The 25058-nt window shown below is 38.2% G+C and overlaps 1 protein-coding gene across 3 annotated transcripts in view; it reads left to right on the top strand.

The window, feature by feature from the left end:
- Positions 1 to 447: 447 nt before the first annotated feature.
- CFAP221 (cilia and flagella associated protein 221) overlaps positions 448 to 25058 on the top strand; it is a 41257-nt gene continuing 16646 nt past the window's right edge. For 2 of the 3 annotated variants that reach the window (XR_011557098.1, XM_070730803.1), the window contains exons 1-13: positions 448 to 560; positions 5182 to 5343; positions 6750 to 6850; positions 8064 to 8150; positions 8280 to 8375; positions 10262 to 10362; positions 14119 to 14222; positions 15686 to 15845; positions 18293 to 18425; positions 18514 to 18625; positions 19729 to 19840; positions 21153 to 21240; positions 23477 to 23566. Coding sequence is in view for 2 of the 3 variants with exons in the window: in XM_070730803.1 (XP_070586904.1) it covers positions 5205 to 5343; positions 6750 to 6850; positions 8064 to 8150; positions 8280 to 8375; positions 10262 to 10362; positions 14119 to 14222; positions 15686 to 15845; positions 18293 to 18425; positions 18514 to 18625; positions 19729 to 19840; positions 21153 to 21240; positions 23477 to 23566 (1323 nt within the window). In the remaining variant the exon portion in view is untranslated. Of the gene's footprint in view, positions 561 to 5181; positions 5344 to 6749; positions 6851 to 8063; positions 8151 to 8253; positions 8376 to 10261; positions 10363 to 14118; positions 14223 to 15685; positions 15846 to 18292; positions 18426 to 18513; positions 18626 to 19728; positions 19841 to 21152; positions 21241 to 23476; positions 23567 to 25058 lie in introns of all 3 variants that reach the window. The other variant, XM_070730811.1, reaches the window with a different exon arrangement.

The following is a 25058-nucleotide window of genomic DNA, read 5'->3' as shown; positions in this document are numbered from 1 at the left end:
TTAATGATTTCCATAGGGTACAAATAAGCAACCAATATACATGTAGCTGAGATAATAAAGGCACAAGGAATTAGGGTGTTTACCGTATCCTTCTTTTATTAATTCTACCCGCCCCATTTCCTTTCAAACAAATTCAAATCTTGCAATCCCTTGGCCGTCTCGGCTAAATAATTAATTGCCACAATTTGCTACTGATTAATTCCTAGTAATTAATTGTACAGTGCCGTCTCTATTATTCAACTCCAACTCTTTTCTAAGAGTTGCAACGCAACGCGAAAGAAGGACAAAACCATCCTGCTTTCCACAGCTGAGAGAGACGCTGCACGATTTGGTGACCGTCCGCCAACAATGCTACATCTCTTCTCCTTTTCTCCCCTCCCACGGTTAGAGAATGGTATGGTCCAAAGCCCGCTTGGCGCTCTAGAACGTCGCAGCATAGCAACCAGCATAGCAACCGAAGTTTTTGAGGCGGGCGGGCGCGAAGTGGCTTGTAAGCTACTGATCGCACCTGGCCGGTTCACCATTTCAGTCCTTCCTCTGTTGAAAGACCTTCGCTGCTGGTAGGTTCGCCGGTCCTCCAAGCGAAGGACAAAACAAAACTGGGAGGGGGTGTGGGGGGGAGTAATTGAGAGTTTCTGGGGTCCGCTGCAAATGCAAACTCCTCTCCTTCGGAGCAGCGCCTGCCCCCTTTGATCTAGTAGTGACTTCTTTCTGTTTTGCCTTAAGACTAAAAGTTACCGTTTGTAGCTTTTACTACAGGTTCTTTGCCCATTTCACCAGAACTCTCTGCTTTAACTAGTCCCCAGGTCAAAAAATCATAGTAGCATTAGAAGGGACCTTAGAGATCTTCTAGTCCAAACTCCTTCTCCTTATCTCCCTTAAGTGTGTGTATGTGTATTAAATTATGTATATGTAATGTGTGTGTGTGTGTGTAACATATTTTTCCTGGTAATGAAAATGAAGGGAGACTAGCATAAATCTATTTCAAGCTATTTTGCTCTCATCAGCTTGCCCGATAAGGACATGGCTAGCTGATGAAAGCAAAATAGCTTGAAATAGATCTATACTAGCCTCCCTTCATTTTCATTATCAGCAAAAATATGTTGCACATATAACATAGGAAAGGGGTGCCATATAAATCTAATAAATTATTAATTATTATTAATATAATAAATTAACTGTCCTGAATATGGCCCCTGGAGGGGCTGAGAGGAAAAAAAAAAGAAATTAGTATGCTCCCTCTCATATTTGGGTATACCAGAGTGATTCGACGGGGAAAAACAAAAAAAACCATATACATATATTTAATATACAGTGATCCCTCGAGTATCGTGAGGGTTCCGTTCCAAGACCCCTCGTGATAATCGATTTTTCGCGATGTAGGGTTGCGGAAGTAAAAACACCATCTGCGCATGCGCGCCCTTTTTTTCATGGCCGCACATGCGCAGATGGTGGAGTTTGCGTGGGCGGCGGGCGGCACCCAGGGAAGGTTCCTTCGGCCGCCCAGCAGCTGATCTGCTCCGCAGCGCGGCAGCAGCGAGGAGCCGAAGATGGGGTTTCCCCGTTGCCCAGGCAAAGGGGAAACCCCATCTTCGGCTCCTTGCTGCTGCCGCGCTGCAGAGCAGATCAGCTGCTGGGCGGCCGAAGGAACCTTCCCTGGGTCTTCCCGCCGCCCAGGCAAAGGGGAAACCCCAAGATCGCTTGCCGCTTGCCCGTCACCCGGCCGGCCGCTCGCTTGCCGCTTGCCCGTTCACCTGCCCGCCCGGCTGCTCGCTTGCCGCTTGCCCGTCACCCGCCCACCCAGCCGCTCGCTTGCCGCTCGAGAGCAAGAGGGGGAGAGATAGAGAAAGAGAGAGAAGGAAAGAAAGAGATGAGAGAGGGAGGAAGAGAGTGTGAGAGAGGAAGAAGCAAGATAGAGAAAGAGAGAGAGAAAGAAAGATGAGAAAGGAAAGGAGTGACGTCATCGGGTGGAAAAATCGCGATATAGCGTTTCGCGAAGATTGAGATCGCGAAAATCGAGGGATCACTGTATAGTTACACACACATGCAGGGGTCTTTAATTGGAAATGCTAGGCATTATACTGAAGATATTTTTAGCAAGCATTTTGCTTGCTGTTAAATTATCAGCACTCCCACTCAGCTGGATTCTATCTATAGGCATGTGAAGAAGTTACAATGCTACTGAAAAAAGTGACATGACTATTTTTCACACTTATAACCATGGCAGGATCTCCATGGTCATGTGATGAAAATTCATGCGCTTGATAACTGCCTCATATTTATGACGGTTGCAATGTCCCGGGTCATGTGATCACCTTTGCAACCTTTTGATAAAGTAAAGTCAATGCAAAAGCCAGTTACTAACCATGTTAGTAACTTAATAAATGTAGTGATTCGTTTTACAACTGGGGGCAAAAAAAGTCAAAAAATGAGGCTAAACTCACTTAACAGCTATCTTGTATAACAACAGAAATGTTGTTGTTATAATTCAAGGACTACCTGTATATGCAGTTTGGCCATCACAGCTATGTCATAATAGAAAAGGAAAACTACAGAAACTAACTGGCACATGTCCAATTCTATCTCCATTTCTTGGCCAAGGCAGCCAGTGTTATCTGAAGACATTTTTCATGGTTATGTGGCCAGTTATGTGAATATATGCCAAATACGTACAGAACACTGTTGAGTCATTCTTTGTCAAGTGGACCAAGTGAAATTCAAGCCTTCTTTGAAAAGAAACCACCACAAAAACAGCATATATGATAGGAAAAAAACGTGCTCTGTCTAATGAAATAAAAATGAAGATGATTGAAGGTGAGAAAACAGAGCGATAGGGAAAAAAATCTTGCTCTTTCTAATGAAGACGAGCTCTCTCTTTTCTCACCTTCAATCATCTTCATTTTTATTTCATTAGAAAGAGCATATTTTTTGGTTTTGTGATGGTTTCTTTTCAAATAAGGCTGCAAAAATCAGTCAATTGGACACCTGGTCCACTTGACAAAGAATGACCCTGTTACCTTCCCACCAAAGTGGTATCAATCTAATCATATTTGCATGCTTTCAACTACTAGGTGTGCAGGAGCTGGACAAATAACAGGAGCTCACTCTGTTGTGTGGAGTTAGGCTCTTGAACCTGGGCTATTAGCTCTCTTAACAACTCTCCTAAAGACTGTCAGCAGTCTTTAATTGCTGAGCCATCTAAGCCTTACTGTATTCAAGTACTACTCACCATATCTAATCAAGACAACCACTAAATGGAAAGAAGGAGTAGCTTTTTTATGTCACTTTGCTACACAGTCTTGTTGAGCTTTCTGGTGCTCAAACTGGGGGTCAGGACTCCTTTGGCAGTCGAATGACCATTTCACAGGGTCGCCTAAGATCATGGGGAAAAACAGACTTACCATGGTGTTGGGAACTAAAGCATCTATTCCGCTGCCTCGGAACATATTGTTACAATCCAAACCAATCAAGTGTTTACAGTGGAGATCTCCCTCTGACCTTTCTGCCAATCAGTTTAAAGCTCTGTTGGGAGAACTGGCGCTAGATTTATGGTTGGGGATCACCCCAACATGAGGAACTATTAAGGGGTCACGGCACTATAAAGGTTGAGAACCACTGTAACCCTTTAGCTAGGTCAGGGGTAGGCAAAGCTGACTCTTCTATGACTTGTGGACTTCAACACCCAGAATTCTTGAGCCAATCATGTCAGGAATTTTGGGAGTTACAGTCCACATGTCAAAAAAGAGCCAACTTTGCCATTCCTGAGCTAGGTGATGCTCCCTGCTGAGGCAAGTCAGTATTATATTTCCTTGGAAGAGAATTACAGAAGCTATGGCACAGTAATAAATTAAAAACTGCATCCTCACTCTGTTTCTTCTCAATATGGGATCTCTTGCTTATTCCTTTTGCCAGCTAGCTCAGCAACCTAAAGCCTTAATAGAACAAGCCTAGGAAAATTGATTCACGCATCATATTAACCATACTCTGATGTAATTTGTTCGAAGTCTGAATGGGTGTTTTCAACCACGCAGTCACTTGTAAACTAGGTTTGATGATTTGGCATGATGCATTTAAATAATTCACCTTATTCCAATTGGACATATAATTTCTTCTAGGTTCTGCTGTGTTTTATATTTAATTTCATTATGTAAACAACTCATTCTAAAGTTATTTTAAACTTTATATGCTACTATTGTGCCACGTATTAAGCGAATGAAGAAAAAAATGAAAAAGTTAAGATACGTTTACAGCAGTGATTTTCAACCTTTTTTGAGCTCCGGCACATTTTTTACATATACAAAATCATGGGCACATTGAGAGGGGGGTGGAATGGGGGGGCTAAAAATAGTTTGGACAAAAAAATCTCCCTCTTTCTCTCTCTTCCTTCCTTCCTCTCTCTCTCCATCCCTCTTTCTTTCTCTCTTCCTTCCTTCCTCTCTTTTTTGCTCTTTCTCTCTCCCTCCTTCCGTCCCTCTCTTTCTCTCTCTCTCTTGCTTTCTTTTTCTCTTTCTCTCTCTTGCTAAGCTTTGCGGCACACCTGACCATGTCTCGCGGCACACTGGTTGAAAAACACTGGTCTACAGTAAATATTGCCTGAGGAGAATAATTATCAAATAGACAGTTCTAGGGGGATGGGGGTGGGATAATTTCAAGCTTTGGTCAGCTATCATTTAATTTCAATGGAAAATCTTACTAATTTGTATACCACAATGCAGTTGTATAAATGTATTGGAGCAGGTAGAATTTCTATACGTAGTGGCATGGTGGCCTAGTTGTGAGGATGCTCACCTCTCACTCAGAAGGTTGAGAGTTCAATCCCAGGTAGCAGCAGATGTTTCTCTCCTGGGCATAAAGAAAAAAATACCTGCTACAAACTCCACATGGTATCAGGAAGGGCATCTGGCCACTAAGCGCTCAGTTTCATCCATTTGCCCTGACTCTACCCTGAATTAAGGGATTACAGCAAGCCTGTCAAACTGGTGGCCCATGGGGCAGATATGGCCCACACGGGCCACACCCACCCTGGCTGTGCAAAAGCAGAAAACATCCCAATATGTCATGATATGACCTGCAGTGTGATTGATAATGAGGTTTAACATTCCTAGATTACAGGGAGGGTGTTTTTTTAATGTTACATGTTTTGTATCAAGCAACAATGAGTTATCTTTTTTGCTATTCTAGAAACCGTAAATTCCAATAAGAAGATGGAAGTTGAGAGTAATATTCAGACTGACTACCACAGCACCAAAGGGTCTTGCAGAAACCTCTCATCCTTTCTTCTGGACAGCTTTGTGGAGGAAGCCCAGCAAACAACTGATGTTCCCAATCACCTCCTGGATTCAAGTGAGTGATTAGTTGACAATTCTTAGGCAGAAGAATTGTTGGTTACCTTAATAATCTTGACGAACTTGATCGTTTACCACCTCTGCTTATAGGAAGAGTCTTGTTGCACCTAAATTCATTTCAAAGTATAATAATTCAGTAGATTATCGCCAGTTGTTGCTGTTGCTAAGGTTGGAAGATGCTTTCCAGTGGTCGAGAAAGGGTAAAAACATAGGGCATTGCCGGTGGAGAAAAGAGAATCTCACTGCACTCACAGTCCTCTTTTATATTCTTTCAAGATATATATCATCATGTAAAATAATCTGAATTTGAATACTTTGTTTAGCCAAGCGTAATTAGACACACAAGGAATATTTCTCCAGTGCAGAAACTGTTGCAAACCAACAGAATAATAATAACCATTTATTTATTAATTGGATTTGTATGCCACCCCTCTCTGAGGACTCGGGGCGATCATAATACCAATAAGAGGAGGTAGTAAAGAAGATAATAAGATGGATAAATAATAACACTTCACCCATACTACATAGGTAATACAGCACTGAGAGAAACATAGATGGAAACAGCATTGTTTCTGACATTCTATCTAGACCAGGGATAGGCCAAGTTGGCTCTTCTATGACTTGTGGACTTCAACTCCCAGAATTCCTGAGCCAGTCATGCTAGCTCAGGAATTCTGGGACTTGAGGTCTACATGTCATAGAAGAGCCAATTTTGCCTGTCCCTTATATAGACATTCATATTGAATGAACATATAATATTAGTTATTTGTTAAATTTATTGCCTGCTCATCTCTCTTTGGGGTTACGCTAGGCAGTTTGCAATAATAAGAAAATGAAAGGAGCATAAACAGAAGAGAAATAAAACAATAAAACAATAGAACAAACAATGAGAAAGCAATACAACAAGGGTTCAACAATATGATAACCAAAAAGATGGACAGGTGGAAAACAGAGAGTGGGGTGGGGGGAAGGGAGGGGAAGGGGACTCTACCATCAATCCAACAGTGACTTCCAGTTTGGAACTCCCCCCATTTGATCCCCATGATCTTGCAGAAGGATAAGAGGGTGGAAGCAGATCTTAGATCTTAAGATGCTCCAAAACGCAAGCACTGCAATTGAATAATACAATATAATTGATCTGCAGTTGAATCCCATACATAATGCTACCTTAGGATGAGACCTAATGGCCAGGGGAAAAAAGACCATCAGATTGAGGAATGGGGTAGTTTGTGGTTCGGTAGACTAAATGGATTGCTTTTGTGCAGGGAAAATCTTGAGCATGTTTATATCAGTCCATCTAATATTAGAGAAAAAATAAAATAAAATTAGTCATAGTGAACTCCTGGAGCTATTTTCTGGCTGTGCCAATTATTGTTTTGTTTCTTTTTTCTTCTTTTATTTCAGAGATTTATACAAAGCTAGTAAGAAATAATTATATACAAGCTAAACCTGCCATCATGCATTATGGGGGATTTGAGATAGAAAAACATCATCAGCAAGTGCTGGTAAGGAACAAAAGAACTGAGAACTGACACCCTGAAATGAATCCATGCATTTATTAACTTATTTATTATTTATCCACATACATATACAAGGTGGGTAGGTTAAGGGTTTTAATGTTATGGTTTTTAATGTTGTAATTCATCCTATGTGTGAGTTAGGTGGCCATATAAATTTGCTTAATTTATAAATTACCGGTATCATCCTTATGACAAAAAGCCACTTACAGTGTATAAAGATAATGACATACATAAAACATTTAAAAGCAATAAATTAATTATCGTTCATAAAAGCTATTGTTGTCCTTGGGAGATATCCTTGGGGGGGGGGGCATGATTTTAGAGGGAGGGAGCTATTCCTGAGAATACAATTCTCCAAATCCCGGCATCCCACTTGTTTTGTATTCCCTTTCTACCAGACAGAGTAGAGCAGAGGGGTTCTACAAGAAGAAGAAAGTCCCAAAGATAATGGCTATATATGGTGTAATACTCAGGACTTTGAACCTAGCTCTGACCAAAGGATATGAATGACTTTTAGTTTCTTGTTATGGATTTTCAATTGTTTTTATACTGTTTTTAGATATTATATGCCGCCCAGAGTCCGGAAGGAGTTGGGCAGCTTATAAATTAGATAGATAGATGGATGGATGGATGGATGGATGGATGGATGGATGGATGGATGGATGGATGGATAGATCTAATAAAATAATAATAATAGTAACAGTAATAGTAATAGTAATAATAATAATAATATCTATCTATCTATTACTATTACTATTATTATTATTTTATTACATTTATATGCTACCCCTCTACAAGGACTCGGGGCGATAGATAGGTAGGTAGGTAGGTAGGTAGGTACGTCGAGAGAGAGAGAGATAGATAGATAGATAGATAGATAGATAGATAGATAGATAGATAAGGTAGATAGATACATAGATAGATACATAGATACAGTAGATAGGTAGGTAGGTAGGTAGGTAGGTAGGTTTGTTTCAGAAGCCAGAGTCAACCAATGCAGCTCCAGCAAAAAGGGCATTACCCAGCTGAATTGACTAGTGCCAGTTATCAAACTGTATTCTGTTCCATTAGTGTCCTCCACATTAACTTATATGTTAACCATTTTATCTACATCACTTTCTGTCTGTAATTGTGCCAAAAATTCTGACAGGAACACCTTTTTTTTCTTTCTTTGTGAATTATTTGCTTTATCCTACAGAAACTGGTAAATATTTCCGGAGAAGTTATAAACATCCATATTCTTCCACCGGATACAAACTATTTCCAGATCAAATACAACAAAATTGTAAGTGTGGGTTCAGTAACCTTGAGAATGCTCACATTTATTTTGTCCCTTCCTTTTTGAACTTCACCAAATTGCAAAACAAATAATTTGAAATCTTCCATAGGAAATTGTTCTGCTCTGTTTTTATAGCAGCGTCTTGTCCCTGGCTTGTCCTTTACAGTAATGGTTGATTTTTGCCCTGATGAATGGCGATACTATTACGACTGCATCCGAATCCATTCTCAGGTAAGAAAAGACAATAGATCTAGGTAGGAATTCTCTTCCTATAAATGCAAATTAATTAATACTTTATTATTGTCATTGAACGTATATACACAGTATACTAAGGCAACACAATTTACATAATGCCCAAAGATCAGGCCCAACATACATAATAATCCTGAAAACATCACCCTACACACGCACACACACACCACAAATTCCCTACCCTGAACTACCCGCACAACAGACTAAGTAATATTGTCCAACAGCTCACTGATGGTGACCAGTTGACCTAATTGTTCATGGCTGAGTGCAATTATAGCTCTTGGATAAAAACTATTCAGAAAACATGTGGTCCGAGTTTTAATTGTTCTGTATCTTCTGCCAGAAGGCAACAGTCCAAAAAGATTGTAAGCAAGATGAGAAGAGTCTCTGACTATGTTGAGTAATTTCCTAAAACACCGAGATGCGAAGATATTGTCCAGGGCTGGTAGCTAGAGCCCAATGATATCAAGATAGTGCTGACTGTTCATGATTTCAGCACACACAAATAATACTTTTACTATGCTTAGATTGAAGATTCTTTAGACACTTTAATGATCAACTTCTTTGACTCATTCCTTTTCTACAAGTTATTTTGTTCCAAGGCCAATCAAAAAAGAATGCACCCTGTTTGGGGGAGGGAAATAGACGCTCAAAAGAAATATTATACTTTAGTTTAAAATAAAGTAGGTGACAGGTTTCCAGCATTTTTTTATTGCTTTCCTAGGAACTGGGATGCTTCTTTAAAAACATTTATGAACCTAATATGGAACCTGTAAACTAGGTTATCAGCTTTAACACTGTGCTACCTGCAGTTTTCATACTAATTGTGATGAATGTTACTAAATTGGCCAAAATGTGCCAAAAGTGATGACTTTGGCACATTTTGGCCAATTCATCACAAGTTCACCGGAAGCTCAGTTTTATTCCAAATTTTTTCTTCTTCTATTCTTCTGATTTAGAGATTTTCTTGCAAAACAAGATACTGGTTGCATGCCACCAACTATGGAATACATTGATGCATAGTGAATTGTAACTAAGTTTCACTGTTTCTTTTTTCTGTTTATAACTCATTTTCCCAAGTACTTTGGCATCCTGTTTCTTACACCTTTTCTGAACTCAGCATAATATTTATTATTTTTAATACAATAATTTTTATCTAGAAAGTTAAAATACAAGCTCCAATTTTTTTAATGAAATAAAACAGACAAAATGTTTCTTTTAAAAAATGTGATTAGAAAAGATAACACACACAGATAGACTGACGGACTGACTGACTAGAGATAGATATAGTCCCCCTACTTGAATACTGTACTAATAAATATATTGCAGCAATAATTGTTTCTGCCCCTTGCAAAGCAGGCCTACAATTTATAAAGTTCTGCATATCTATTTACTTCTAATTTAACCTGCTATCTATCTAATACCATATATCTAAGAAAAGGTAGTTAACAGGTAAGCCAACAGCACAATTAAATACCAAAGTCCTCTGTTAACGATCTAATATTGTATTTAACTCATAGAAAGTCTATAATGTTTCTCATCCTAAAAAAAATAGCATGGTTTACATATATGTGTGCATGCACGCAAGTGGAAAAAATTAGATCATGTTAATTTGGGGTGTCAAAATCTTAAGGAACAGGAATGTTAACAGGTTTAGTCCTCCCAGGGCTTAAATCCAGGAAAATGTATAAAATTAGCCTTTCATATGCTGCATGTTTTATATTAGCTGGGAATTAAAATATCCCCATAATTATTTAAGTCATATGAGTAGTGTAGCCGTAACTGTGTAAGAGAGCAGAACTAGTTTCACCCTATATCACAATTCTCCTGAGACTGTCTGTATCCTTCTCTTCTTCTCTTCTCAGGGAGATGAAACTTTGCTGATCCCTCTTCATGCCTATCCTGTGATGAATAATGTAGATTTTCCATCCCACATTAATATGTCGGATGTTCCTTTGGGACAATGGCAAGTGGCTATTAAAGCAATAACTTTGCTTTCATCTCTTCTTCATGCATGATAAAAAGAATGAGCATAATTAGACTTTGGCCGGTGGGCAGCGAAAGAACAGAATGCCTCATCTACAGCATTAATTCAATCGGGGAATGCAATTATAGTTGAAGGGTGTTTTGTTTTCTAACCATATTTATATATTTTTCATTTGGTAACGAGGCACAGTGAAATGTAATTCTGGAATTACTTTGTAAAATTATTGCTAGATATTACACGCTGGTTGTGTTCACTGATGACTCTAAGAACATTTGTAAAGAGAGAAACTAAAAGTGGGAGACAAAAGATCTAATTATTATTATTGGGGTTTGGAGTCTTAAATCTGTTAAGAAAATGTGATTGGTGGGGAGGTATTTCTCTCTCTTTTTATTTTCCTCTGATCTTACTGTTCTGAAAAAAAACCCCACCAGGATTTGTTTCATCTTTTACTCTGGGTAAAGCGTTCCCATCTGAATGCTTTTATATTGGTGGGGATAAATGATTATATACCGAGAAAGAATATGCCTATGGATAATTGCTATGAAGTAATAGTGTGTTCATAGTATAAATTGAGTAGAATTATTGCTCTCTGAGTTTAGTTGCTTTCTTGCAGACGTTTCATTACCCAAACTAGGTAACACCATAATCAGGGATGGGGCTACTGCCCGAAGGGGGGTGGGTTACGCAGTAGGGTAGCAAAAATGGAGCTCCACCCCAGAGCACCCAATTTGCACTGAAATATGTTGAAAGAAAATGCAGGGGATCCTACATAAGCCACACCCACAGTGTGGTAGTAAAAAAAATGGTAGCCCTTTACTGACCGTAATGACGATTTTACCTAGTATACATAATGAAACATCTGCAAGAAAACAACCAAGTTCAGAGAGCACCAATGACCCCTCATTTCATTCCTGAACTACAAATGTTCTCCTTTATGAGTAGTATAAGTTAGTAGAAGTAGTAGTAAGTTCTCCAATGTGGGTGGAGATAGCATTCAGGAATGGGTTAATTCTGTCTAGGATCTGTTTGGACTGAGTCTGCAATCTTTAAAGTCACTCCTTCTCTGCCATCTTCCCCTCTTTTGACTCAGTTGATCTTAGTGACTAAGTGTGCAGAAACAAAAAAACCTGGGAAAATTGCCAAAATCTTACCCATGCGCACGTCCTCGCACAAGATTTTGCTTGTTGTGCATGCATAAAAGCCAAATTTCATGCGGGTGGTGCTTGTGCATGCATCGGGGATGCACAGAATTTTCTACTGGGACGGAGCACTGGACCATGTAAGTAGCAGCCCATCACTAAGTATCACCCAGCTGCTGGTCCTGCCCTGGAATATTTTGGACTGTCATCATCAAGGACCACACATCTGTATGCAGCTTTGTCACAAGCTGGGGAAGACGGTGGAGGAGAACTGACTTTAAAGATTGCAGACTCAGTCCAATCAGATTCGAGATGGAGTTAACCCATTCCTGGATGCTATGTCCATTACTGAGAGAAAAGGCATATCAGGTAAGACCAATGCCCTTTTTATACTCAACTATACCATCTCTGTCTGTTGAAGGGAGTTCATGATGCCAACTTCAATTGTATATTCAAACATTGAACTTCTTTCCTGTTGTACAAGCAGATGTATACATAATCCGAAAGTTATAAAAGTTCTCTCTGCTATAAATTTCACATATCTCTTGTTGGCGCAAGGTCTGAAATTTATGGCAGCCCTGCCTATCTCTAGCTTTCAGGATACTCTTGTATTATTCTGGAGAATGTTCAAATTCTCCATCTAATATACACTGCTCAAAAAAAATAAAGGGAACACTTAAACAACACAATATAACTCCAAGTAAATCAAACTTCTGTGAAATCAAACTGTCCACTTAGGAAGCAACACTGATTGACAATCAATTTCACATGCTGTTGTGCACATTGAACTTTGTGCAGAACAAAGTATTCAATGAGAATATTCCATTCATTCAGATCTAGGATGTGTTATTTGAGTGTTCTCTTTGTTTTTTTGAGCAGTATACTTGTTAAATGAACTGAGAATTATTTCTGAGTGCATCTGAGTAGGATTAGAGTGTTATTCTTTCTTAGATTTTTTTTTAACTTTTAAATCTTACTTTTTTTTCATTACAAATGCTGTCTTTTGTTTCCTTTTCTTTCCTTCTGCTTTAATCCTTGGCCCATACCCTCTAGTCTATACATCCATAGCTTCCTTTATTTTCAAAGGATAAGAAATGCTTCCCAGGTTGAACTTCTTAAACGCCCATCAAAGAAAGATGCTATTGTTACTATTCACACACACAAACAAGAAAGACAGAAAGGATTGTTTTTAGGAAATTCTGTATGTAAACTACATTCCATTGTAATCGGCTAGACAGGATTCAAGTGAGACAGTTTGTTTATATTGGAGTTCATGGAATGAAATATACATGCATGCAGAATATTCAGATTTTTTTTCCCTCCTAAATAATAGTAAAGCAGAAAAGTACACAGAAAAGTAAACTTGGAGGAAATTACAAGATACTGAAGAAGGTACAAATTGAAGCTACGGATTGAAGTTAAAAGCTAGTTAAAATAGCATTGGATTTTATGAAGTCCATTCCCTGAAGCTCCATTGCCCGATGCCCACCTAGAGGGTCAGGGCAGAATTGCATTCTGGGCTTCACCCTTGCATTCCATATTGAGGTTTGGAGTAAAGATTTTTTTATTGATTTCAAGCTTTTTATTGATTTCAGCTGTTGTCCTAAACAAGAAATGAACTCATGCACATAATCATATCAATTATCAAACAAGGCTTTATAAATATGGCACAGTATATGCAGTATGTATTACAAGCAAGAGTCAAGTTTTAGGTTTAGTTTTCCTCAATTCTACCCTTTTTGGTAAAGAAATCTAGTTATCAAATATCCCTTGTTACAGTAAAGCAACTTTCCAGCAAGTTATTTCTGTGACATGGCGTTCGTTTTTATTATTCATGTCATTCCACTTGAAGAATCCCATTAATGGAAGTGAAAAATTGTAGTCTTCTATCCACAGCCATTAGTGTGGGGGTTTTTTCAGGTTACTTTACAGAATTAATTTTACTGAATTAAAAATGTGCAGTTTCATAGACTTTGCCATGTTTTAAAAACAGAACAAAGTCTGTGAGGTTGCATATTTTTAAATCATAACAGTGCAATATTGCAGACCTATTAAAGAAGTAAGTCTCACTGAATTTAGCAGGAAGATGGATGACATAGAAATATGAAATATAAATAAATAAATTAGAGCAGTGAATTTTTTAAAAGGAAGAATATTTAAATTAAAATCAAGTGAGGTCTATTTTGGGTGTTTGAAAACAGGAAGCTGCCTTTTATATGAATTCGTAATGCAAAAGCTCAAACCTTACTAAAATAAATTACACACATACAGAGGTATGTTTTCAATTATTAATACGAGACTGCCAACTTTCATAAAATATGAAATCAGAACTTACCTAATATAGTGGCTTGATTATTGCATATTCGTGTAGCTCGTCCTCTGGAAACTAAATAAAATTTGGGTGCAAATCATTTAAATTGGAACAGGCTTTAATTTCACATATCACCGTCATTTTTTTGAAAATTGCTCTTCTGTTTACAGGTTCCGGGTTTTATGCCATCCTATCAGCATATTTTCTGCCATGCTACTGCTGGAATGATAATATTAAAAATTTGAATATAACTATTTGCTAATTTGTCCTGTTCTTCTTTTTCAGTAAGTCTTATGTGATCCCTCTGCAGTGTAGCTGCCCCATGGATTTTGAGTTTCAGATTGAGTACCTTCAATCCCACAAAGCCTTTACTGTACAACCCGCATCAGGTAAGTTCTGAAAGGGAAGCAGTGTTTCATGAATGTTTACAATTTTACATAATCATATGAATGAGTGAGTGAGTGAATGTTAAATTGCTGTCTTCTGGGATGATTTCATGTGTAACCTTAAGTCCTCCCAAGCTCTGTTTGATTTTCACTGAGCATGTTCTGTGAACATATCCATAGGTTTCTAATTTATACATCCAAAGCAAATCAACTTAACATCAGTGAAGGGCTGCCCATCGCCGGCACTCCCGGTGTGCTCCCGGCAACGGGTGCGGGCACGTTCAGTGTGCACGGATGCGCATGCTGGCTTCTGCACATGTACAGGAAGCAAAATCTCACACAAGGACGCAAAAACCCACAGAAAATCGGCAAAATCTCAACACATGTGAGCATCCTCGCGCAGGATTTCGCTTCCTGGGCATGCACAGAAGCTGAATCTCATGAGGGCAGGCACATGCACACATCGGGAATGTGGAGATGCATGTGGATCTCCATTTTTCCAACTGGGACTGTGCACTGGACTGTCCACTACTCCTTAATATACTTATTTCTTTCTCTGCCTTGATAATGGGGACATTTGCTCAAGCATAGATTTTTGAAATATAGTTTCAAAATTTAGCCTGCCTTGGATGGCAGTCTCCGTAGGAGAGGAAAGGTTCACAAAGCCTCTTTTTGTAAAGCTAACCAAAACTGACCTCTCATAATCAAAACACTTTATTTTGATTTCAAATCCTCTTTATAATTGTGTCCAGACATTGGAATGAAAAATAAGGGAAATAACGGGGAGGATTTGAAAAAGGGATGAATTGGGAAAGCCATGTCATGAATTTCTAAGAAAGCAATCCTAACTGAAATGCAGGGGGAGGCAACATACTCAAAACTGTCAAAAACTACCAATTCACACAGGCAGAAATACTTTTATTGGGCTTTTCAGGGCAGTGCATCTAATTTGGGGGAAATTAACCCTACCCACCAATTCAAAACAGCAGAATGATATGAAGGAGATGGGCAGTTCATAAATGCGAAAACCAACAAATTAAATTAAATATATTAGCTCTAAACTGATCATTTGGGAAACTTGATTCCAAATCTTTCCAGGGAAACAAAAGGCTTTTGAATTCAAAAATAATTTAATTCAAAGCTATTTTTATTCCAAAATCCTATTTTGATACATTGGGCCACAAGAGCAGTCAATGTATGATATGTACAAAGGTCCAGAGAAGGACATTTTAATTCTTTGGAAATCAACCCAAGTAGTCGAAGGTTGCTTTGCCTAGCAACATTCCATTTTCCAATCAGATGATCAAAATATTTTCTCTCTTGCAGCACCTGGAACAACACACGCACAGAGAGAGAGAGAGAGAGAGAGAGAGAGAGAGAGTATATGTATTTAGACAGGAAAAGAATAGCAGCTTTTTAGAATAAGTACATTAATTCCAATGTAACATTTTGTTTGTTTATTACAGGAATAATTCCAGCCAGTGGGAAAACAGAAGTGATGATTACCTTTGCACCTTTTGAATATGGGACAGCCCAAATAAAAATCCAGTTGTGGATTTCGCAGTTTAATTCAAAACCTTACAGTTGTACGTTCACAGGAACATCTACCCCACACCTAAACTTAATGTATGTGAAGCTCATAATGCTTTGAATATTAGTTAAGAGAGATCTTCATTAGATAATATTTGCAACTGAGGGTTACCTATTGAAAAAAATATCAACTGAGTAAGTCAAACTCCCAAAAACATATGTTGAAAATGTTAATTATGTTTATCTCCCATTGAAATTGATGTACTATAAAATATCAGTCCTGGTTAAACTCTTTTTTTGCATTGCCTCAATGATAATTTGACTAGACCAGTGATGGCTAACCTTTTCGGCACTGAGTGCCCAAACTGGAACGCATGTGCATGCATGCGCCAAAGTACCAGAAGCCCGAAGACCAGCTGGCTGGCATGCACACTGAACAGCTGATCTTTGGGTTTCTGCTGCACTGGCGCATGGGAAGACCAGTTGGCATGCCGGAAACCAGAAGAGCAGGTAGTGATGGCACACATGCCAACAGAGAGGGCTTTGTGTGCCAAAGGTTCACCATCATGGTATTAGACCATGTTTACTAAGACTCCTAGGTAATGGACTAGTGAAAAGATAACATTATTCAACTGTGTTTCCTGACACTGGCTAGTAGAGGAAAGTAGCAAAGCTGAATTATTTCACAAAACAATTGTTTTGTGAAACGTAGAAGATTGACGGCAGAAAAAGACCTCATGGTCCATCTAGTCTGCCCTTATACTATTTTCTGTATTTTATCTTAGGATGGATATATGTTTATCCCAGGCATGTTTAAATTCATTTACTGTGGATTTACCAGCCACATCTGCTGGAAGTTTGTTCCAAGGATCTAATACTCTTTCAGTAAAATAACATTTTCTCACATTGCTTCTGATCTTTACCCCAACTAACCTCAGATTGTGTCCCCTTGTTCTTGTGTTCACTTCCCTATTAAAAACACTTCCCTCCTGAACCTTATTTAATCCTTTAACATATTTAAAGATTAGATTAGATTAGATTTATTAGACTCTCCATAGACTCAGGGTGGCTCACATATTTTGATCATGTCCCCCCTTTCCCTTCTGTCCTCCAGACTATGCAGATTGAGTTCATTAAGTTTTTCCTGATACATTTTATGCTTAAGACCGTCCACCATTTTTGTAGTTCGTCTTTGGACCTAATGAACTAATGCCTGGAGGGCAAATTTAGGTGAAAGGTTGTCATTTGAGTTGTAAAGTGCAGTGCAGCATGTCAGCAATAGAATCACTTAATATACAGGTAGTTCTTGACTTGCAACAGTTTGGTTAGTGACCAAAATTACACGGCACTGAAAAAAATGACTTATGATAATTTTTCACACTGTAGTATCCCACGGTCACATGATTTACATTTGAATGCTTGACACCTGTTTCATATTTATGACAGTTGCAGTGTCCCGGTGTCATGTGATCACTTTTTGTGACCTTCTGACAAGCAAAGTCAATGGGGAAGCCAGATTCACTTAACAACCATGTTAACTAATGTAAACAACTGAAGTGATTCATTCATTTAAGAAATACGGTGAGAAAAGTTGTGAAATGGGACAAAACAAATTTATCACTTAGCAACCTTAATTCTGACCTCAATTGTCATCCTAAGTCGAGGACTACCTGTAAAAAGAGACAAATGGAACTAGGACATTATAAAATAGTTCTTTTAACTTTTACATTGAGAGCTTGAATTATTATCACACTAGTCATAGACCCCTTCCACCTGCAAGGGACTCACTGCTGTGTTATGGATTCCAGTTGTCTTCAGAAACTAAACTGATTAACTCAGGATGATTAACAGAAGCTAATCAACTCAGCCCAACACCAGAGGAAACACTGTGATCATAGTACCGTCTCCAAACTTGTGAAGTGGCTTTCACATTGTTGAGAATGCCAGCTTCATCGGTCTCCTCCTCTTCCTCCAAAAAGCCATGGAGCTATGACTTCTCCACAATCCCAGCTGCACATAGAAGCAGCTTTACTTTTCCCTAAAGAGAGGTCAGCTTGCCTTTTCTTCTTCTTTCCCTTATTTAGCTAATGCAGCAGGCTATGTGATGCAGACAAGCAGTAGAAAACCATCTGTTTCCTCTTTTTGATACTCTCATCTATAAACTGGCTGCAGGAAGCATTGACAAGTGCCAAGAGGGTACAGTTGATCATTAGAGCGATGAGGTCAAAATTCTTGAACCTAACATGCTGTCTTAGGAATTCTGGGAGTTGAAGTTCACAAGTCATAAAGGGGCCATAGTTGCCCACCTCTGCTCTAGCACATCTCTTTTTCCTTGAAAATAGCAGGAACCGGTTCAAATGTATACGGTGGAAAGGGAAATGTCTCCGTTTGTGCTGCATGAATACATATATGTAATTTTCCCAAGGGTTCCGTTCTTTACTAGAGATTTACTTTTCTAGAGCGATATTTCATTACCCAGATAATAATGCTAATATGTCCCCCTCCCTGAAAATTTCTGTATTCCCCCTCCCCCCCCATTCCAGAAGAGGAGATTTGGAGAACCAAGAGTCAGTTTTGCAAAGAATACCAAAGTCTGCTGAAAGAGCAGTAGTGTGCCTGTCACAGAAAACGCTATCGCCGAAAGACAGAAAACCCAGGCCTCCACAAAAAGGACAGGTACAGAATGGACAAAGATAAATGGTTGCTATAAAGGAAGGAAATAACATTCAACAGTCATTTTGACATAACCTATTTATTTCCATAGACTGTTGAATATAAAAACTTGAGGTTCCCTGTTGATTTGTCAAATCCTTACGCCGTGGGAACAGTTTTGATTCAGGAACCTGGCAAATTGAAGATTAAACATTTAAGGGAAGGTAATAACTTTTATTATTGTTGTTTGGTTGCACAATCAGCCCTATATTTAGACTCGATTTGGCATTTTTATCCACCAATCAAGTCCTCAAAAATAGTTAGGCAGACGTCGTTTGATGGTGTTAAAGGTCTCATCACAGGATGGAAGCTGTTCCAGTTACCGTATTTTTGGAATATAAGACGCACCGGAGTATAAGATGCACCTTACATTTAGGAGAGGAAAATAGGGGGGGGGGGGGGAGTCTACCTACCAGGTATTCATCTGATCAGCGTCCTTAGTCTGTTCAGCACATTATTTTATCCCCTGCTTAGGGCTGAAAAAAACCTTTTTCAGTGGGAGTAGGAATGAAAACAAACCTGCAAAGACTTAGGGAAGGAAAGAACTGCTTCGGAGGGAGTAGGAATAAAAATAAATGCTCTAAGCCAGGAAAATTATCGGCACTGCTTTAGGGCTGAAAAAGCCTTTTCAGAAGGAGTAGGAATGAAAAGCCTGCAAAGACTTAGGGGGAAAAAAACCTTTGGAGGGAGTAGGAAGCTAGGAAGATCATTAGCACCTACTTAGGGCTGGGAAAAAAGCAAAACAGCTACATTTGTAGTATAAGGTACACCCAAATTTTCAGCCTCTTTTAGGGAGGAAAAGGGTGCTCCTTATACTCCGGAAAATATGTAAGCTGCCTTTTGCAATTAACTGACAGTGATTTTTGTCAATTCCAACGTGTGTTCTTATTATACATAATATTAGATTTTATCCTGCCATATTACCGTATATACAGTTTAAATTTATTTTACCAAGGACTCCACAAATTTATCATGTATATAATAAATTAGCATTTATTCTTTGTGTGTGTGTTTGTGTGTGTGTGTGTATCATGTAGGAAGTCATATAAAATGTAGTTAATGATAATAATTTAATAATTATTAAGTTAATTATTTTAGGATGCTCCTGATATCAGTGCAGTGTTTTGAAATCTTGCAATTTCTCAATAATAATCTTCTTCTGTCAGATATTTAATAATGGGAAATATGCTTAATGCTACCCTGAATCAAGTAATTCAGTGCCCTTTTAATATCTTGATTTACAGTTTTTTATTTCTGTGTTATGCAGTCCTAGGAGCTCAAGGTGATGGAGGAACTAAAACACGGCAGGTAAAAGAAGCTGTTTTTCAACTAAAAGTCAAGCAGGATGTACAAGAAGAGGAAATTAATCAACTTAAGTGGTGAGTGATGGCACACTTCATATCAAACAGGCAGGAAATTAAAATACTGTAACTCTTTCAATCAAATCATTTTGCCACTTAGGATATTAACAAAAGAGGTTTTGCAATAAAAGTTACATAATTATCATTTCTCAGTTTGTATCTGATTGCAGTTATTACTTTTCCAGAAATTGTGGTTAGTTTTTTTCATTGTAGGTAAGCTGCAGATACCAACAAAAGTGGGAAGAAAGATTTTAAAATCTGTTGGTGGCCTTGTATTAACTCTAGGTGTAATAACACATACATCCAATGGTAATAAAGAGGCTTGATAGAGGTTTTAGAATAATGTGGAAAAGTAGAAGTAATAAGGAAGAATAATAAATAATAAAGTGCATTGCTTGACCATTTGATTGATTGATTGATTGATTGATTGCTTTAACATGAAGAGAAGCATCGTTACAAGCCACCAATGGATACAATCCATTGACTAGATTAAACCAATGCTAAGACAGTGGTTCTCAACCTGGGAATCAGGATCTCTTTGGGGGTCGAACGACTGTTTCACAGGGGTTGCCTAAGACCATGGGAAAAGATAAATTTCCCATAGTGTTAGGAACTAAAGCTTCTATTCTGGTGCCTAGGAACATATTTTTATAATCCGACCAATCAGACTTTTACAGTGGGGATGTCCCTGTAACTTTCCTGCCAATCAGTTTAAAGCTCTGTTGGGAGAATTGGCACTAGACTTATGGTTGGGTGTCCCCACAACATGAGGAACTGTATTAAGGGGTTGCGGCATTTAAGACATTAAAAAATGTAAAACCAAATCCTGGCAAAGTATAATACTGTATGTTAACCTAATTTATTACTTTCAAACCATTATTTGTGGTTTACTGCGCTCTGTGAATCTAGCCATTGTGATGTTTAATTACCAGAGTTGAAACAAGCCATGATTTTACATATGTATGAATTAGCCATTAGGATATTTGAGCTGGCTTATCTATTATTAATTACCAGTCCCACAGTTTTAAATTTGTAAAAACCCTATGAAGCGAAAGTCAGCCAAGCATTTTAAAATTGTGTGACTTAAGAAGAAGCTCATTTCTTTGACTAAAATAGGTGGATTTTTAAAATGTTCAACACTAGAATATTGTTATATATCCTGTCACCTCACTGTCAGTAATGTGCATTAATATGATTGATTAATTTGATGTGTGTAGTGAAGTGACAGGGTAATCTACAAGTCATTTTTATATTACGTTTATTTTTCTTCAAATGGAAAAAAATGGATTTTTTTTTTATAACAAAACTCTTTTTTGAATTTAAAACATAGGCAAGTTCATTTAGGTAAAGATCCAATATGTCCAACTCTTCAGAAGCAAATCCTTGAAGATCGAGTGAAGGAAGAAGAAATTTACAAGGTGAGTAGAGTTATAGAATATAAAAATAATCCCTGGCTTTATATATCTATGGCTATTCTAAATAATCCGGGTCATGGTTGTCCCAAAGTTGATTCCCCCCCTTCCCCCCCCCCCCCCAAAAAAAAAGACAACTGGACTTTCTTGTTGTTTTCTTTTGCTTCAGGAGCTGAAAAAGCTTCTTGGATGAAAAGCAAAACATTTCCCAAGAAAACACTAAAAAAGTCCATTTGCCTTCAGAAAAGACACAGCTTTGGAACTCTGGCTTCATATATTCTGGGAAATATCAGGAGGGTAGAATAATTTTTTAGATTAAAAAAGATGGGGTCTTATTTTGAAACACAGCAGACATCATTCTTGTTGCCATAATCTTTTGTATATCTTATTCTTATTTTAAAAATTGGTTTATTTTCCTAACTCCAGAGTTCACATGCAATGTCAAAAGAAAAGGCAAGCAAGCAGAAGAGAAATGGGGAGAGTCTGCTGGACAATCCCTTTGGATCCAAAGATAACACTACTGCTTTATTTCTTTCGGAGTCCTTCATTTTCATTTGGTATATGCACTTGGATGGTGTCCTGTCCCATAGAACAGTGTTTCCCAACCTTGGCAACTTGAAGATATCTGGACTTCAACTCCCAGAATTCCTAGGAGTTGAAGTCCAAATATCTTCAAGTTGCCAAGGTTGGGAAACACTGCCATAGAAGAATATGAGCTCTTCTGTGAAACCAGAGATCTGTCGCTTTCCAACCCTTTGTGTTTTTTTTAATTTCTATTCTTTATTACAATTTTGTGAGTTCCATCGTCTCTCACATCTTCTCTCAATTTACTTTTTCCAAAACATAACTCTGTACTCCCAGTCAATTTTCCTTGAAAGAGGTATTTTTTAATGAACAGCAGGAATGTGAAACCGGATAGATGGTGTTAAAATTATAATCCCTTCCCAAGCGCTTTGAAATGATTATTAGGGCTGTGCAGCAATCCAGTCTGAAAGTAGAAAATTGCTTGGCTTTGTTGGATTACGATGGCATAAAACCAGGGAAAGGTGCTGCTTAACTAAGAGCCAACGTCAAAGATGGCACGTGATCAGCCTTTAAGAAAGTGTCAGTGGACCTTATTTGAGCTTCCATGAAGATTCCAAATCACCTTCTCATCTTCAAGTGTAGCTTGCTGCAGGGCTTTGATTATTATCCCTGCAGGCCTTATCTTATGATTCTGAAAGGAATCTCACTGAATATAGCTGGATTTTATTCTGAATAGGTTGAAGATCTTCGAATTAAGATTGCTTTCAGCTGTATAAAATTATCTAAGGAATCCACATATCATCTGCAATTACTTTTTTCTTTTAATTCTTCTAATTAAAATCCCTCTTTTGTCAATATCTATCTCTGTTAGATACAGGTAGTCCACAACTGGGATGGGAATTTCCATCATACATTGGTGCAGTTGTAAAGTCACATGACCAGAGTCAATTTTAGCGGCATTTTTTTTTACCATGGTTGTTAAGTGAATCTCATGGTCGATAAGCAAATCAGACTTCCCCGATTGAGTTTGCTTGTTGGAACCTTACTGGGAAGACCATGATCATGTGACCACAAGACATTGCAACCATTTTAAAGGCAAGCTAGTTGACAAGTACCTGAATTGTTGATCATAGGACCAGGTGGGTGGTGTGACAGATGTAACGTTGAGGACAGGTCATAAGTGAATTTTTCAAATAGTTCTGAGAAGAAACATTTTGAGTTAGCTTAAACAGTCATATATAAATGTCTGTTGACAACTCTCAGTCATCCAGGTCATGGCTTCCCCTCTTTCAAAAGGCAACTGTTTTTTTCCATATATAGATCTCATTAGATTCCTGGGAGCTATAACATTACAATTAAATTTTCAATTTTGGAGGAAAGCAACGATGGCACAATATTTGGAGCTTTGTGTCTGAAAACAGTCCTAATCTGTCATGAGAATTAAGAGACTTGGACCATCTAGATGTTTTAGACTTCTAGCTCCAACCAATATGATAATTGCAAATACATAAACTATAGTCTAAAACATCTGGCAGGTTGTATGTCTATTCCTGCTCTATGTTCACAGCAGTTTGTGTGTGGATGCTAATAGTAGGAACCGTGTGGATAAGATACATATATTTGGTATGCAACATTTTGCTAATCAGCTCTGCTTATATTACTAAACACAATGCTTTTGATTGATGTCTTTTATTCATTTCTTTATGGTCCAAACTAGATTAAAAGAAGAGTCCCCATTCTGGAAAAGGAGTTTGAAAGAAAGCATATTGAAATATTGCTGAGACGTATCGTCCGACACATCAGTGAGGTACGGTTTTGTTAAAAAGGGTTAAAAGGTTTAAATAGAGTTAAAAGTAGATGCAATCATACTTTTAAAATTAAAGTATACCAGTAAATGTTTATTTCCATTGTCTTGCACTCTTGTCAGAATATTAATCGGCGGGAAGGTCTAGATGTTTGGAGTTGCACAACTGAGAATTCGTTAGCGTTTGTTGCAGAAAAATCAATTTCCAGAAGCACACACAGATGACTGATTCAACGGGATTCATTAACTTCTTTATATAGCAGAATAAAGATGAAGTAAATTTTACAATACCAATATAGATTCTTCTTCAACGTAGTTACAAGTAAACAAAAACAGGAGAGTTAGTTTCATTTCACCAGAGCAGATAAACACAGAGAGTACAGAGTGGGCAGAGAGCAGAGTGGACTGAGCCACACCCAGCTTTAATCTTAAGCATTCAGTTTTGATTCTCTGCACAGACTCAGAAGTGATTAGCTCCCATTGGCTGACTTAGTTGCAATGCCTATTCATTGGCTGACCTTGTTACCATCAGCTCTCCCAATTCATGAATATCTTAACACAATTAGATTAGTATTGCACAGGGATCAGGTGGAAGATACCAGGTTTAGCAGAAGTCTCCTAGATTTAATTCATATGAAGTTGGTTAAAAAAAAGAAAAAAACTATGTTGCCATCATAAATCTTTGAATATGATTTAGATTAGATTTTTTTTAAAATTCTTTAATTTTACTTTTAATAAACTTCTTTAGCCACCTGCCTCTAGATGGGCTGGATATTTAACTCATCACAATCCCCACCTAACATGGCCAAATTCAGGGGAGCTGAAGCTTAAAACATCTGGGAGGAAGCAGGTTGAAGAACACAGAGTTTAGATCTTCAAAGATAAACCCATTTATAGGCGGTTCTTGATTTCCGACCATGATCGAGCCCAAAATTTTCATTGCTAAGCTTAGCAATTTCCATTGCTAAGCAAGACATTTGAGTGCATTTTGCCCCATTTTATGACCTTTCTTAGCATGATTGTTAAGTGAATCATCGCTGTGGTTAAGTTCATAGCAAAGTTAAGCTTCCTCGTTGACTTTGCTTGTTGCAAAAGGGGATCACATTTATTTCTTTGTTTCTTTGTTTCTTTTTATCTTCATTCATTCATTCATTCATTCATTCATTCATTCATTCATTCATTCATTCATTTAGATTTATAAGCCACCCTTCTTCTGATAGACTCAGGGTGGCATACAACAATAAAGACCAAATTTAAAATTTAAAACCCCAATATTAAAATACATTCATCCATCTATCATTCATACTGCTGGTCGGAGCAGAGTGTTGTCGCTCAACAGCCCAGGGCCTACCGGCAAAGCCACATTTTAGAGTCTTTTCCAAGGCCAGGAGAGTGGGGACAGTGTGAATCTCTGGGGGAAGTTGATTCCAGAGGACCGGAGCTGCCACAGAGAAGGCTTTTCCCCAAGGTTCCGCCAATTAATATTGTTTGGCTG

This window comes from Erythrolamprus reginae, chromosome 1, assembly GCF_031021105.1.
Source record: "Erythrolamprus reginae isolate rEryReg1 chromosome 1, rEryReg1.hap1, whole genome shotgun sequence".
Classification (NCBI taxonomy): Eukaryota; Metazoa; Chordata; class Lepidosauria; order Squamata; family Dipsadidae; genus Erythrolamprus; species Erythrolamprus reginae.
The sequence above is the reverse complement of the archived record's forward strand: the minus strand, read 5'-3'. Positions and strand labels throughout refer to the sequence as shown.